The sequence below is a fragment of the Dasypus novemcinctus genome, chromosome 24 (assembly GCF_030445035.2).
Source record: "Dasypus novemcinctus isolate mDasNov1 chromosome 24, mDasNov1.1.hap2, whole genome shotgun sequence".
NCBI lineage: Eukaryota > Metazoa > Chordata > Mammalia > Cingulata > Dasypodidae > Dasypus > Dasypus novemcinctus.
This window is the reverse complement of record NC_080696.1, coordinates 19,084,249-19,100,637: the sequence shown is the minus strand read 5'-3', so window position 1 is coordinate 19,100,637 and position 16,389 is coordinate 19,084,249. Positions and strand designations below refer to the sequence as shown.

The 16,389-nt window shown below is 41.1% G+C and overlaps 1 protein-coding gene across 4 annotated transcripts in view; it reads left to right on the top strand.

Moving 5' to 3' along the window:
• RALGAPA2 (Ral GTPase activating protein catalytic subunit alpha 2) overlaps positions 1-16,389 on the top strand; it is a 321,127-nt gene that overhangs the window by 199,217 nt on the left and 105,521 nt on the right. For all 4 annotated transcript variants that reach the window (XM_004447756.3, XM_071211588.1, XM_071211586.1 and 1 more), the window contains 3 exons: positions 64-187; positions 1,806-1,961; positions 7,144-7,302. In XM_004447756.3, coding sequence (XP_004447813.1) covers positions 64-187; positions 1,806-1,961; positions 7,144-7,302 — 439 coding nt within the window. The remainder of the gene's footprint in view (positions 1-63; positions 188-1,805; positions 1,962-7,143; positions 7,303-16,389) is intronic.

The window sequence follows — 16,389 nt, the reverse complement described above, 5'->3', positions numbered from 1 at the left end:
CGCTGGTGGGGCTAGTCATGAAAAAGTTCATACCTAAGAATCATTAAATTTAAAAATTTACAGCCGTGAAACGCACAAAATCGCAGTGTTTTACATTGCTGAAGGCCAAGAAGACAAGTGTTCCATCCTCTCCAATGAAAGAGGAAGCCAAGCATATGAAGACTTTGTTGCTGGACTTGGCTGGGAGGTAATTAATTACTTTCTGTGGGTGTTAATGGACCAGCACTACTTAAAGATGTATGTAAACCAGACCTTGATTTTATAAGATTTTATAGATGTTTTTTATATGCAGCTATAGCCTGGGTAGAGTTCTGAATTTGAATAAATTATTGTTTGGCATCTTCAACTAGTTGCTTTTCAGCTCTTTTTACATGAACTTGTTTCATTTTAAAATTCCTCTTAATTTTATTTCATTTGATTTTACCAGACCTGAATAGTTAGATGGGCTCACCCAGCCTTAGTTTGTAGTAAGAAAATACAAGATGTAGACAGAGAAGCAATGGCTTTGACCACAATGAGATTAGAGAAGAGATCAGTGACTTGATGAGTTGAAAAGATGAAGAAAGTTGAATGAAGACAAAAGTTGGAATGAAAATAAGATATAGTATATAAGTTTAGATATCAACTTTTCCATCCTAGAGTAGATCCCAAGAGGATTTTGATATGGAAAAAAGTTGGTTTTTTTCTTTACTAAATGATAGCCTGATATAGAAATATATATACATTTACACACACACACACACACACACACACACACACACACATACACACACGTCTCCTGGAACATAAATCTAAAGGAAAATGCATTTTCAGAATCTAAAAGAATTCAGAGTAAAGTGAAATCAGTGTATCTGAAATAATTTTCTTACTATCGTTTTTGGTTTCTTTAGGTACCTTAATAGCAAGTGCAGCTTGTCTCTGTGAGTTCAGTGTTAGCAAATGGAAAGATGGAGAGGTACATGATAAAGTGCATGAAGATTAACACCATACGCTTTCTAAGAAGTCAAGTAGGTTTTAGTCTAAAAGCGTTATTATGCTTCCAGTAAATCATCATTTTCCTTACTGATAAAGTTATTACTCTTCTTATTATTTAAAATTTTTAAATCTGCTTATTTTAAAATTTCTAACCATGCATTCTTCATGAAAGTTTCAAGAAAAGACTAGAACATTAATTTTATATAGATGATGCATTTGGCACAGAAGAAATTCTTCTTTCTTTCAAGTATGTTAGAAGAGACGCTTTCCTTTTACATTTCATGAAACGTAAAAAATTTATTTGGAGTTAGGTGCTGACTAAGTAATGAACAGTCAAGTCATAGCCTTAAAATGAATTATGACTCATAGACTTGGCGATGGGTAAATTGTAACAACTCTTTATAAGGCAGTGTAGCAATAGCTGTTAAATTGTGAAACATCTGTACTCCTTGACCCAACATCCTACAGAGATACGCCTTCATGCATTCCCTTAGGTATAAGGAAGGGCCACACTCACTCACTCTGAGGAAGCAGAAAACCTCACCACTGACCCAGAGGAAAACAGTGTGCATGTGTTTGTTGGGGGTGGGAAGTGTCAGAACAATGCACCAGACTTTTCATAGTTGTTTTCTTTAATTGGTAGGATCATAGAACACTTTCATTTGTAATGCTCTTTATTCCTTTAATATTTTAATTTTGTCTAAATTTGTTTACAGTCAGAAAGGAAGTTACAGAAATAAAAACAATTAGGTTTGGTTTCAGTCGACATTCCTGATAAGCACAACTTGTTTTTGACCTTCCTTCTTTTCCCCCTTGGCAACCTGCCCCAGGTGGACCTCTCAACCCACTGTGGGTTCATGGGTGGCCTTCAGCGCAACGGCAGCACAGGGCAGACCGCCCCCTACTATGCTACCTCAACTGTGGAAGTGATTTTTCACGTCTCCACTCGGATGCCATCAGATTCCGATGACTCCCTCACCAAAAAGGTAAGACACCTCCTCCGGTTGCTGCATAGCAGTGCCAGTCTGTTGGAGCAGCGCTCCTCGAGCTGGCGAAGGGCAGGCCATCACAGGAACTGGGTCTGGTCTCCTCAGCCTCTGAATCAAGGGCACTCTTCTCTTCCTTGGTCTACAGTGGGCCTGATCTGAAATCTCCAGATTAGTCTTTGAAGATTAGTCAGTCATTTGAGTTTTGAAGTTTGAGATTAATGTTTAAGAAAAGGAAGGGTCTTAATGTTGTTAGTTTAGGATCTTCCCCTACATAAGTAATGCCTGACAGAAAATAACATTTTTTTAAACCAAATCGGCAAAGATGACAAGCTGTTTTAGCCCTGTGCTGGTGGCGCTGTGGAAAAGCAGGCACCATTCAGGCACGGCAGTAGGGCAGATAATGCCCATCAAAACAACAAGCACATGTGCCCTGCTGCCTGGCACTTCCACTTTGGTGCTTACCGTGGATGCTGCATGAACTTGGGCCCTGTGAACATTCCTCTCTAGACAAGTTCAAGTGTGTATTGAGTTACTTAACCAGCCTTTGCCTCTGTTTCCCCTTCTTTCAAATGAGACTAAAAATGCAGCCTATGTCACAGGATTGTTGTGTGAAGTAATTGAGATAAAGCTTGGAAAGTTGCTGAGCACGTGACTGGTGAGATCTCTGTAGCCACTGGCTGCCATCGCTGCCCATCAGTCTGACTAATTCTTTTCCCCCTGCCTCTCAGCCAGGTGACTGATATTGGCGAATGGGTCTCACTGTACCTGCTTCATCCCTTTTCTCCAAGGCCTAGTTTTTCACCACTGCTACAGCAGACACCTGGACCATGTACAGTGGTGTGCAGCCCTGCATGTGAGATGTCGGAAGTCACGTCATAGCACAATCCCAGGCGACTCTGGCAGCAAGAAAGAGGCTCCAATGTATGAAGTACAGCTTGCATTCAAGTGCTGGGAAGGCTTTTACTGTCCTGGCCTGCTTGGGGCTCCTTTAGACGCATGCTGGAGTGCCTCTCTGGATGGGTGCACTGCAGCTCAGGGGCCTTCTGTGCTTATTTCCCTGTTCACCATGCCCTTAGTGCCATGAATTCACTGTATCTCGGAAAATCTATTTCAGATTCCCAAGACCCTAGGGGGGCTGACAGATCCCTTTTATGTGCAGCACCTTGTAAATAGCTACTACTCTACAAATGTGTGTCACCTTTTATTCTATGATTTCCTTATGATTGGGAACTATTTTGTTGAAGGATAGATTTGGATATAAAATTTTTAAAAAATTATTTCCTAAGGAAAGAAGGATTATCTTTTGTTTTTTGGTTTTGTTTTGTTTTGTTTTGAGGAAAGACACAGTTTTCTTGATAAAATTCAGTGGTAGAAATAATGTTCAAAGGCTTGGCCTGGTTAAAAGATTCCCTACTGTAATAATAAAAATTCAGCTGCTACCTTTTGCAGCTCCAAGACTTAGCATCATTAGGGATAAACTCTCTTTATTGGGATGTCTCACAGCTAGACTAAAAATCAGTCACAGTAACAGCAGCCCGCCGGTCCTTGTCTTATTCTAACTAAATTGTCCCTAACAGCTTAAAAATGAGCTGCAAAATTCTAAAGTGATTTATGTTCTCGCCTGCCCCTGTCACGGGGGGACTTTTTCAATTCTGCAATCCGGTTGCAACCCCATCCTGAACTCTTGATCCTTCACTGCAGAAATTTGTTAGCGCTAGCTAGATTAGATTTTTCACAGCTAATCTAACTGCTGTAGGGGTTTGCAGAGTGGGGACAGAGCTGTGCTATTGGATTTGTCCAATTCATTTGACTCCAGGACTATAATTGCACTTATGTCTTACAAGGCTTTTATAGCCTCAGGCTGGCCAGCAGCATAAAAAACAAATTGGCAGTGATACAGTATGAGTGGAAAGGGATGAAAGCCCACATTATCAGTCTCCAGGCAGCGCTCTTCTGGCAGGAAGTTTCTTGGTTAATTTACAAATAAAACTTAGATTTTAGGATGGGCCCACTGTCAGCTGAACAATGGGGATGTCAGGCCTGACTGTTACTTAGTAAAAGTAGCGGCCAGGCCCACTGAGGAGCAGGAATTCTTCAATCAAACAGGCGACTCCTTTTGGAGCCAGCTGGCAATGTAATGCAATTAGTTGGGAGAGGAGGTCAGCCTGTGGGGTGGGTGCCATGACTGGTGTCACCAGTGGCATGCTGCCTGGCAGCAGCAGGCAGCCCAGCTCAGGTGCAGGCACTTAAACCTCTGTCCTGAGGAGAAATGTCAGGAAGATTTCTTGGGGTTGCTTTCTTAAGACTTAAGAACCCAGCATTTGTTCCGAGCCTGAGCAGCCTTAGCACCTTCTGAAGCATGCCAGGCAGTTGAAGCTGTCGCTGACATTAAATAAAGCTCTGTTCAAGTACAGGAACCATCGGTCTTCTCCTAGATTACATACAAATCAGATGTTCTTCATTTCTGTGCACCATACAAATTTGCCAGTGGGTGTCTAGTTTGATGGCCTTTAATCAAAACTCTCCAAAACTCACAAAATGAGGTCCTCGTAGTAAAATTCCCCTTAAACTGAACAACACTTTGAGGTTTGCAGAGGGTTCCATAATGTTCTGACATGGTTCACAGTTGGCCGGTTTAATTTTATTTTTTTTTACCTACTCATGTCCTTGTAGGCAGAAAAGCATTTTTGCTCTTTGCTCCAGATTTTTATCAGCTAATTGGTCCAGTGGCTTTGGTTGCTGTTCGTTTTGTGATTTAGTTAATTAAACTTCAACATTTCCAGAAGTGTGAGGCACATAATATTGAAAACAACTATAAGATGATGAATATTGTGTATTATTAGTACACAAAAGTAGTTTCAGAATTGCCACAATGATGGGATGAGTCTATTTGAGAATACGTTTGCTAACAAAATTAGGGGAGCCTTCCTTAGGTTCTATAGTTGAATTACCCAATTCCAAAAAAAGAGAGTAACTGAAAAATTTCATTAATCACTGAATTGCCTCAGAGGTGATGCTTTGTGCCCTCAACTTATAGATCAAGAAGAGCTAACGCATTTTAGGGTGCTGTCATCCATGGCAGCACATTTGAGGGATGGTTAGTAGGTGGGTTGTTGCCATTCAGACATTTGTCAGGATTATACCAAGGACACAGATGCACCTGGAAGGTTGACTCTCAATGAAGAGTGAGGGGTATAGGTGTGAATTCTGGGACAGCGCCAGCATCCACAGTTACTTTCTACTGGTCTGAAATCCACCCCCACCCACCCCCACCCCTACCAAAGTTTCAGTTAGATACTATTCATGTATCTGGCCATACATGAAAACCTGGCTTTAGTGTATCACTGGTAATGCCAGCTGCTGTATTTGTGTTACCACTCCAAAAAGGGCTGATTTTCAGGAATGTGTTGTAAGGTCCCTGTCTCCTTTATTTTAAAAAGAAAAGAAAGGAAAGTTCTAATATCTAATATGGAAATAGAGAGATACAGAGATATGGTTAGGATTACTATGAAAACCCAGTTATCTTTCTTTAAGCTATTTATGTAATGGGTTGGCTATACCTTTTGCCCGGGGGAAAAAAAGAGCACTGGGCAATATCGTATTTAGCAATTCATAGATGCCATTAAATTGCTCTGGATCACCATGACTTGTGCTTAACACCTTCCATTGCCTTTGCCAGGGAGCCCCATACCCAGACACAAGTGAATCATGCGACCCTCACTACATGTACAAGCCTCTTCTTGAGTAATTGACTTGTACAGTCATTCTTAGAAGTATGAGCAAGTGAAGAATAAGAAGTCATTATAGCAAACCAGCTTCATTCGTAACCTTATAAATGGAGAGTTGGCCATGCTGGGGTAACCTCTGATTTCCCCTTTGTGGCCAAATAGTCTATAAAGAAAATTGGATTTATACTAACGTGTTTTAAATACATAATATTCCAGAGCATCCTTTTTTTAGTATCTTGAGACCAAAACTAAAAAATTAGCTTTGAAACAACATGTCTCTCTTTCATTAAAGTGCCTCATAATTTAGTCAATTTTAATGTCCATCTCACAGTGGTAGGAAGCATCCTTCTGTAGCTACATGCAAGGGATTAGAGCCTCCAAATCTCAGTAGGTGTCAAAGGACCTTCACCCAGCCAGCCTTTATGGTTAAAAGACCACTTTTCACCAACATTTCTATCTTTCATAACCTAGTTTCTATTAGTTACACTTTAAGGCTTACTTAAATGATTTCGTATGCAGCGTTCCCTATCCCAGGACTCTGTGGTTGCTACATGGAGATACATCAGGGGTTATGCTTGCCTCTGACAGAGCTTGGTCCTAAAGAAGCCTCAAAGGGTCCTTTCCTTGGAAACTTTCTAAGGCCTTCTCAAAGAGGATAAGAGTGTATGACTTGATTATATGGCCTCTTTATGTATAAAATAATAAAATAATGAGCTAGACTATTAGAGGTTCCCAGGCCCTTTCTACCACATGCTGGTCGTGTGCCTTTGGGGAGATGGTAACTTCCTGAGTCCCCATTTCCAACTTGCGAGGCATGATAAGGATGTGGTCTACCTTAGAGGGTTTTGAGAAAGAGATAATAAGATAATATGTGTCAATGTACTTTCTATATAGTTAGGTACTCTTTAAATGCCAGGTACTATTATTCTCATCAAATTTAAGTATTATTTATTGATTTCCTAAACAAAGGTAATTTCATACATACTTTTCCTTATGCATTTGGGAACAGTTATGTTATAAAGGCTTCTTTTCTCTCATATTCATATCTTTGTCCTTTATAATCATTGGATTAAGAGTCTTATGAAGCTCTACAGTAACATGGGATAAAAGACCCATGTCATTGATTGTTTAGAAAGAAGCCCAGTAATATGAAGCATAAATACAGGAGTAAAATTCCAATTTTACAAAATCCCTGAAAATGTCCACATCCATCCATAATGTTAGTCAATACTTTCATGAATTATCTTATTAGCAGTATGCTTTATAAATGACAAGCTGTATTTTTTTATGCTTTTATGCTTTTTTAAATCTCATAGAAGACATTAGTGTTGTAGCCTTTTTTGGTAGTGAAATATTTTTGCCACTGAGTATATAATTCAGTTTGTAAGCCACGACTCCTCATAAACTGCTGTTATCACTCTGATTAATAAAGAGTCAATTTGCTGTTGTAGCTCCGTCACTTGGGGAACGACGAGGTCCACATCGTCTGGTCTGAACACTCCAGAGACTACCGCAGGGGTATTATCCCAACCGCCTTTGGAGACGTTTCAATCATCATTTACCCAATGAAGAATCACATGTTCTTTATCACGATAACGAAGAAACCTGAGGTATGTTTGCACCACATTATTCCTCTGAGTTGTATAGCATTTGCCATGTGATTTGCTATTTCTGAAAATCAATGACATAGCTGCAAAAGGGGACTTTTTTCCAACTGGCTGCCTTACATCCATCTGAGTTACATGTGCTATCTAGTAATTAAATATGAATTGGGATTTTCTAAGAATCTTTCATCAGCATGAAATCTCCTATCATATTACTTGACCTCTTTGAACATTGCAATGTCAGAGGAATTTATTATTTTTAAAATTTTAAGTTTTTAAAATTTGTAATTGAAAAAAAGTGTAATTTAAAAATTTGAACACATTGATGAATAAGAAGAGTGGAATGAACCAAATTCACACCTAACACTTCATGGATAACAAGAATCGGCCTTGCCTAGGTGAACCCGCCTGCCAAGCCTCTTACTAACGTTGATGGGGCTCTGTCCTGCAGGGTTGAGGGTCCACCCATGAAGAGGCTGGACCACCATAACACAGCCCGTGTCATGGGGCTTAACAGTTGAGGCCACTTGCCACAGGATCAATGCAGCGGTGTGTCAATTGGTATTGATCCCAGAAAGGGCTAGAACAATCCAGTGGTCTTTGTGGGTATACTAAATTGGCTGCTGTTTCAATCCTTGTCATGCCTTTAGTGGTTGTTTTAGTAGTGCTTTATTTAATGACTTGTTTTTGTTTGGGAATTATAGCTAGAAGTAGTTTTTTTAAAGCTCTTAAAATTAAACATTTAGCACATTAAGCCACTCCTCAAGAAGAATGACTTTCTATTTTTCAGCTTGATATGAAATATAACTCATTGTTTTTATTCCGTATTGTCCTGAAGAAGCTGAAAGTTGCCCTTCTAAAAACTCTCTATTTGTAAACTTTAAAATAATAAATAACTGAGATGTACAGCTCAAATTGGGATTTATAACCCAAAGTGTGAGGATTAAAGGAGCTAATAAATGAAAAGTACTTCAAACAGTGCTTGGCCCAAAGTAAAAGGTATTTAGGCTCATTGCTATTATTTTTTTATTACAATTACTACCATACAAATGAAATACATAATGAAACCCAGTTTAACCTGGTTATTATTACTCATACAGACAGAGTGGGGTCAATGCCTTAATCCAGAGAAGTGCCTTGGGCTGCTGGTCAAACGCCTGATAGAACTGATAGTTCTAAGATTGATGATGATTGTTTTTGTTCAGTTCACTGCCATAAAGGCAACCCTCTTGTCTGTTCAGGAAGCAAAGATGCCAAAAGTTACTTCATGTTAAATATGTGTATTATCGTTGATTCAGGTCTCTGTGGATGTGAAATTTTCACTTTTGTGTAAGAAAACAGCTCTTAGCACTCAACGTTTGTGTTCCTCCACAGAGAGCACAACTTTCATTTTAACAATTAAACTGAAATTTTCAATTTTAGAGAACAAATGAAGTTAGTATCTTATACCTTTCAAAACAAGAAAATGTGTTTCTTTAATATTTAGCATGGGTTCCCTGGTTTTACTAGTTGATTCTCACCACAACCCTCTAAAACGTCATTTAGTGTCCTCAAAAATTCTTTTTATTTTTAAAGTAAATAAAGAACATAAAATGTATTTTGATTCGATTAATAGTGTCAAAAGTGTTTTTTTAAAAGGTAATACACTTATAAGGCATGAAATTAAACATTAACTACCTTTTTAAATTTCTTTGCAAAACGTGTATTTGTTTTATAAATTTGGTCACAAATTCTGACAAGATGAATTGAGCAAATCACGTTCCTAATATTTTAATTCAAAAAGCCTAAAGGGAAGAAGAGAATAATGGTCAACTGGAAATTTAGTGTTTTCCCTACATTTAAAGCACAAACCATTACAATGTAATAAAATTAATCCAGACATTTCCAGGGCAAGTGTGGCTGACCTTTTGTTCACCAACCACTGACCCCAGGGTGAATACAAGAGGCTTGTGGAGGGAAAGTCTGTTTGTTTGGCTTCAGTCCCTGGTATTTAAATTGCATTCCCTAATCAAATGAAAAGGCTGTCCTCTCTATCAGGTTACAGAATCCATGGCAACATTTGGCCTTTTATATCCATAATGTTAGCCTTTTTGTTTGCATCTAAGTAGAGACACCTGGACCAATGTTAACATTAACCGATTTAGCATTAATAGCTTCATTATATAAGAATTTCTGATCAGATAGCTGTTACTTTTGTTATATTGCTTCAGCTCGTATTGTTGTCATTTTTTATCTCCCTGCTTGGCAACCAGGCAATGATTTGCAAATTTTTTTTGTCTTGATTAATTAAGCAATATAATTATCAGTAACCGTGATGCAGTCTTTGCTCAACAAAGCTTCTGAGCGAAAACAATGGTAAGTCTGTTAGTATGAATGCATTCCACGCGTCCCAGATGCATGAGGATATTATGGACAATGAGAGGAAAGGCCGCCTGCGAGCAGGGACAAAGGGTGCCACGCAGACTCGACACACTGCACATACCGCCAGGGACATGCTGCGGGCTCCCCGGGACACAGACGCCTCGTTAGATTCCAGCTAGTCAGCAGAGATTAATTCTCAGCCATTTGGTGCAATAATTTACCCGTTCCCCAGCCTTTTAACTAGCGCTTCTTACTATAGAAGTGAAGTCTTTGTACTCAAAAGGTTTATTTAACCTTGCCTACTTTTAGGGATCTCCACCAAAATCATTATTTTTGCTTAGAAATTGTAATGAAGCAGCTGCTTGAAGTTGAGGAATATTCCTTTTGTGGGGGTAGGCAGGCACAAGTTTCAGAAATTGGAGGTAGAGTCAAAGGCATGCTTTCGGCACCTGTATAATTCCATCTGAATATAGTGTGACTCTGTGGTCTAAGTATATTTATGTGACTGGTCTCTGGACAGCCATACTTCTCAAAGAATAATTTTAATCCCTTTTTAGGGGGAAAAAGAAAAAACCCATCAGTACACAAAAGTCCTGCTCATTGGATAGAGTCATGCATATTCAAATTGCACTTTCATTCACTCTGCCTCATTAATAGCGTATGTAATAATGTGGGGCTATTTGTAATACAAGCTCACAGGCAGCATTGCTTCCAAATCCTTTGAAATTTAACATATTTCGCTTTTTCATTCCATACACCTCCCTTAAATATACAAATTATGTGCCTGGCAGAATCCGCCTCCTCCTAATAATACACAGCATTTGCAAAATGGTATGTTTAAGGAGTATGGGTGCTTGTAGGAGTGCATAGACCCCTCATGTCTGAGAAGCCTGCTTACTACTTGAGTTTTTTATTGAACAATTTTTTTTTTTCACTAAATGAAAAAAAAAAATCGGTGTGCTTAGCAACATCATTTCATTGTATAATTATGTGCCAAATCCATCTCCATAAATACTGATACAATAGTCGATTGGCCATGGAAGAGACATTTTTTTCTTGTCAGACTTTAGGGGTTTTTTGCTTTGTTTTTGGTTTGTTTATTGTTTTTTTTTTCCACTTTCACTACCAACTCTGTGTCCAGGGAAGAGGACTTGCAAAGAGAGCACTATGGAAGTGATTTAAGGGCTTTGTTAAAATGCCCAATTTGTTCTTCACAAAGGTGATTCCTGACATCTGCACATGGCAGAGAGTACCCGTGTCGTTCTCTGTCACTCACCGAATAAAATAATAAAAAGTTTGCTTTTACGGACTGTGGAGGCACATTTTAGAATTTGGGGCGTATCTGGCTCCAGGCAGAGGCCATGTGGTGGTGTCTGCCCAAAGGGTAGATGCTCTGAAGCAGCCTTGACGAGGAGGAGTTCTGACGAGAGGAAGCTTTGGTGAAAGGTCCTTCTCATCCCCTCAGCCAGTGTCCATTTCAGAAATGAAGGACATGAGAATGTCCTCTGAACTCTATTTAAGCAGCCTGGCACCTGTGTGCAGGGGAGAAAAGTGGATGGTTCCATAATTTCTGAGAAGTATAGTAAGGAAAGAGGGACAGGATATGAGGTGAGACCCCTAAGTTCTAGTTCTAGTGCTGCCATAAGGGGCAGGTGTCTGGGCAGATCTCTCCATTTCTTTAGACCTTCATTTCCTTGGCTGTAAAATTCAGGTGGGGCACAAGACCCCACAACAGTCCTTTCAGGGCCAGGATCCTGCTGCTTGAAGAAGACAGGGCCTCCTTGACTCCGCCTTGTCCCTAGATGCCTGTATCTTTCTTTATGTTGCCCCAGCTGTCACCTAGGTACAGTCTGCAGCTATCCTGAGCATGTGTGTCCCCTTCAGGAGGAACACAACCTTCTCCCGGAGCGCCTGAAACACTGGCTGTGGCTGATGCACCAGGAGTCACAAGGCATTTGCCCATTGAGACCCAGTGGAGCTCGTGTTGGCCCCGGTATTGACAAGACATTTTTCAAGCTACTACTGTGGCTTGACCATAAACGAAGTGTGTTTGGCTTTGCAACACGGTTATGTAAATGTTTGTCTTTTTATACCAACCACACAATTTTCTTAAATAGTTATCCCAACTCCAACCAAATAATCTTTTTGAGATTAAGTGAAATATTTTTAAATACTCTGGGAAATCATCAGGGAAAAATAAATGGTCACCATCTGAACATGCAAAAGAATCATTTATTTAGAAAAGAAAATGGAAACTACTGAATGACCAGAATTTACTGATAAAAGTTAAGTGGATTACTGCAGTATGTTCTGGTTTTTTTGTTGTTTTTTTTTTTAAGTAAAGGAATGACATTTAGAACTGTGTGAAAAGGCAGCCATCATTTGCAGATGTTATATTAAAATCAAATTTTTCCTCTAATTCATTGCCACTTCTAATTAGAGGAATTCCCTAGATACAAGGGATTTATATTATTCCTTTTGTCCACTTTTTGAAAGACTATCTAAGTCACCCAAAAACAGTTGCCAAAGAATAGTTAATACAGATGGAAAAAAATCTATAAACTAATTACTATTAACCAACTCCCAGGTCCTGTTTTTTCTCTCCTAACATTTTGGCTTTTGCGAACTCCTTCTCAATGGATTCCTCGCTGAAGTCCACATTGTTTTCCCTTTTTTTCGTGGTTCTTTGGCACATACATCTTCCTAGCAGCCTGTGGAAATGCACATCACATGGCCTACGGGAGGCCCAGCTTTGGGTCAGGGAGCAGGAAGGCCCTTTGGGCTCAAGAGGCCATGCCAGGAAGATGGAGGCACAGTGTCCAGCCTGCACATAGGGGCAAGGCTTCCTACCTTCCTGCCCTCAGCTCCATGTACACTGGGCCCACTGGGCAGGGCCAGGGGGCGGTGCACCAGAAGCCCAGAACTCTGTGCTGGGCTACGAGGCCTGAAAGGTGTGTTTCCTGGGTTATATTTGAAATTCTCAGTTTGTTGTTCGAGGGGTTTTACTGTTTTTTGTTTTGCTTATTTTATTTTCATTGTTACCTGGACCGGGTAACACAAAGATTTTAGAAACTGTGAGTAGCTCCTTGATTTTCTTCTTTGGAATTAAGATGTCCACTTTTTATCCCTTCATTACTACCCCAAGGGGGAAAAAATTTGTTATTAGCCATCACTGGTAGAATTCACCAACCCGTCCTTCTTTGATCCCCACTTGCACTTCCCCAGGCCTGACTGTTTCCATGGAGCTGTAGGTGCTCATTCTCAAAACAGGGTTGCCTGCCCTCCGGACTGTTCACATCTTTGTGGTTCGACTCTGGAGCCTTTATCTAACCCACCAGACTGAAGAAGAGCTGTGGCAGCAGAAGCCTGCGCAGGACCCAGGACCACCCATTGCCCTTTCACCCTGGCCTTTCAGGCATCTCCACAAAAGACAGAAGGCCCCATAGGGTCTAATTCTAGAAATGTGGAGAAGGAGGGCAGATTTGGTTCATGCCCAGCAGGCCCTCGGGAGCTAGAAGCCTTCAGTCAGTCAGTCCATCAACCTGTGGGGGCTGCTCAATGCCAGGCTCTGTGTCGAGAACTGGGCTCAAATCTACTGGAATCTAAATTTTAGTAAGGGAGATGACCGGTAAATAAGTATAACAGGCTGAGGGAATGGAGTAAGGGGGCTGAATTCATCCTGGTGGGCAGGGAAGTCTCCCCGAGGAGGATTCGATTGAACTGAGCCCACATGGGTCAGGAGAGCCAGTGTGCAGCTAGCAGAGAGGACCGTGGGGTCAAGGCCAGAGCAGGGGAGCAATGGGCAGCTGGAGGAGCTGAGGGCAGCAGAGCAGGTCAGACAGAGCCTCCCTGGCCACCAGGAATTTGGGCCTGGGTCCTGAACTTGAGCTTGAAAAAGCAGTTAGCCTCCCTAGCCTTCATCTCTTTGTCTATAAAATAGGGATGAAAGTGCTGGGCTGTCAGGAGAAGTACATACTGTAGGTTGAGCACTGAGCACAGAACCCAATCAATAGCCTTGCTGTTGGACTCATCATCAAAAATCAAATGTTTTGGGGTTTTCTAACTCCTTGTCTATGATTCAGGGTTATTCTGTCTTAATATTAATCATTATCCCAAAATAGAGCAATTAATTACATATATTATTTTCATCTCTGATTGTGAAGAATAGTAGAATCCAAGGGTGTCAAAGGAGAGTCACTGACAGGCCAATTAAACGATCAGCCTGCTTTAAAATATATTCGTGGAGATACCATGCTTGATCTCTAAGGGGACTTTCTCACAATTTGAGAAGTCTTCCCTAGCCAGGCTCTATAAAATGGGATTTAAATTTGTTTTCTCCCACCTTTCAAAACACCAGCCCAGGCCACTGAGTGACCCTCCTGAGGGCCATCCTCTTGTTGCAGCCTGGAGCTGGGAATTCCCAGAGGCAGGGCCATTCCTGCCACTTTCCCCAACCCACCCAGAGCCATGGAGCACGAGACGTACTGACAATCTAACAAATGCTACTTTTTCTAGCATTTTAATAAAATTTGCTGTTCATGGACACCTCCATCTTTTTCTGACAAACTAATATTGTTTTCTTTTCCAATGGGAAAATCATTGTTTTTTTCTGTGTAATTTTTTTTTAAATATTTATTATTATTATTTTTTAATTACATTAAAAAAAATATATGAGGTCCCATTCAACCCCACCGCCCCCACCCCCCACTCCCTCCACAGCAACACTCTCTCCCATCATCGTGATACATCCATTGCACCTGGTAAGTTCATCTCTGAGCATCACTGCACCCCATAGTCAATGGTCCACATCATAGCCCAGACTCTCTCACGTTCCATCCAGTGGGCCCTGGGGGGATCTACAGTGTCCCGTAATTGTCCGTGAAGCACTATCCAGGACAACTCCACGTCCCGAAAACGCCTCCACATCTCATCTCTTCCTCCCGTTCCCCACACCCAGCAGCCCCCATGGCTACCCTTCCCACACCCATTTCACATTTCCTCTGTGGACATTGGATTGGTTGTGTCCATTGCACACCTATGTCAAGTGAGGGCTTAGATTCCACATGGGTACTGGATGCACTCTTCCCGCTTCTAGTTATAGACACTCTAGGCTCCATGTTGTGGTGGTTGACCTTCTTCAACTCCATGTTAGCTGAGTGGAGTAAGTCCAATAAGTCAAAGTGTAGGAGCTGAAGTCTGTTGAGGCTCTGGGCCTGGGTGTCATATTATCAGTCCAGAGATTCAAATCCCCTACATATATCTTAAACTCAGCACCAACTACAATTCCAATAAAGTAGCATGCAAGTCTTGTGAAAAGAGATCCCCTCTGAGTCCATTTCCATCACGCAGAAACACCAGCTCCAAAGAAGGGCCATCTGTCATGGCAGTGAACCCCTTCTGCCATGACCATAGAACCCGTGGGTCTCTTTATCCCTCAAAAGAACCAATACCTGGGGTTGTATCTACCTTATCTGTCTCTTAGACTCTGTTCAGTTGTACATAGGGGTATTCCTTCTGACAACCTCCAGACTCTTTTTTAGAGACTCACAGCCTTATAATCTCATTTCTCCTTTCCATTTCCCCCTTACATTAGGTCAAACCACTTCCCGAAGTCATGTTATTATATGTAGACAGGTATATTCTGCTGTTCTGCATTGAATCTTTAATTCAAGGTCATTTTCTAGTTGCTTCTTCAGCTGGTATGTGGTAGTGATCCCTCGGTGCCAGGGAGGCTCATCCCCGGGTGTCGTGTCCCACGCTGGGGGGAATGCATCACATCTACACGCTGAGTTTGGCTGTGAGAGTGGCCACATTTGAGTAACATGAAGGCTGTCAGGAGGAAACCCCCAGGCACAATGCTACTCTAGGCCTTGTTCTTATTGCAGGTGCATAGGCTCAAAAGTGTAGCCATTAGTATCAAGAGCCCACTGTTGGGCCCTCCTTCCTTCCTGGTTCTTGCCGTTGCACCTGGAGGATTGCCGCTGCTCTCCCAGGGCCCACAACAGTGACCCCCCGGCCAGGAGCCCAGTACCCCCCCAGCTGTTGTTTTTAATTGTTTCCACTATGAGTATATATAGACATTACCATATACCCTGGGCATATGCCCTGTATAACTCCCTGTCAACCATATATATCCTGTCAATAACATCCCATATCAGTATTCCTCCGCTGCCATTGTTGAACCACTCTGTGATCCAAAACTTCCCGTAAAGTGAATCCCAACATAATGTCAGCTTCAGAAGAGTCTTAGATCACCAAAATTCATATATACAATATACAGTATTTCCCCAGATCCACCATAAAACCTTTTCCCTTCCTCAGCAATAATCTTTTAACTTATTCATATCATATTTCCTGAAACTGATGTACAGATTCCGAAACTATAGTTTCCAAACAAGGTAACATTTGTGCTTACTATGTGGTCCATACTTTAGGTTGTACAGTTTTCTAAATTTTTTAGTTATCCTATGTTTTGTCTTATGGTTTTCATTATTAGTCTGTCGTCCCCTATATGTTTTTGGTGTAATATTAGCTGTTTTATATTCATCCTCGTGTACTCTCACATAACTCCTCTTTTGCCCCCTTATTTACCTTTGTTCTATCCATTGCACGTCCATTTTCCCCTCCCCTTAGGGCCCACAACGCCTGCCAATCTAATGCCCTGGGAGCCGTCCTTTCTCACGAGAGATACAGTTCTCTCTATTCGACGGCATTAGTCTTCCCCAGGATATG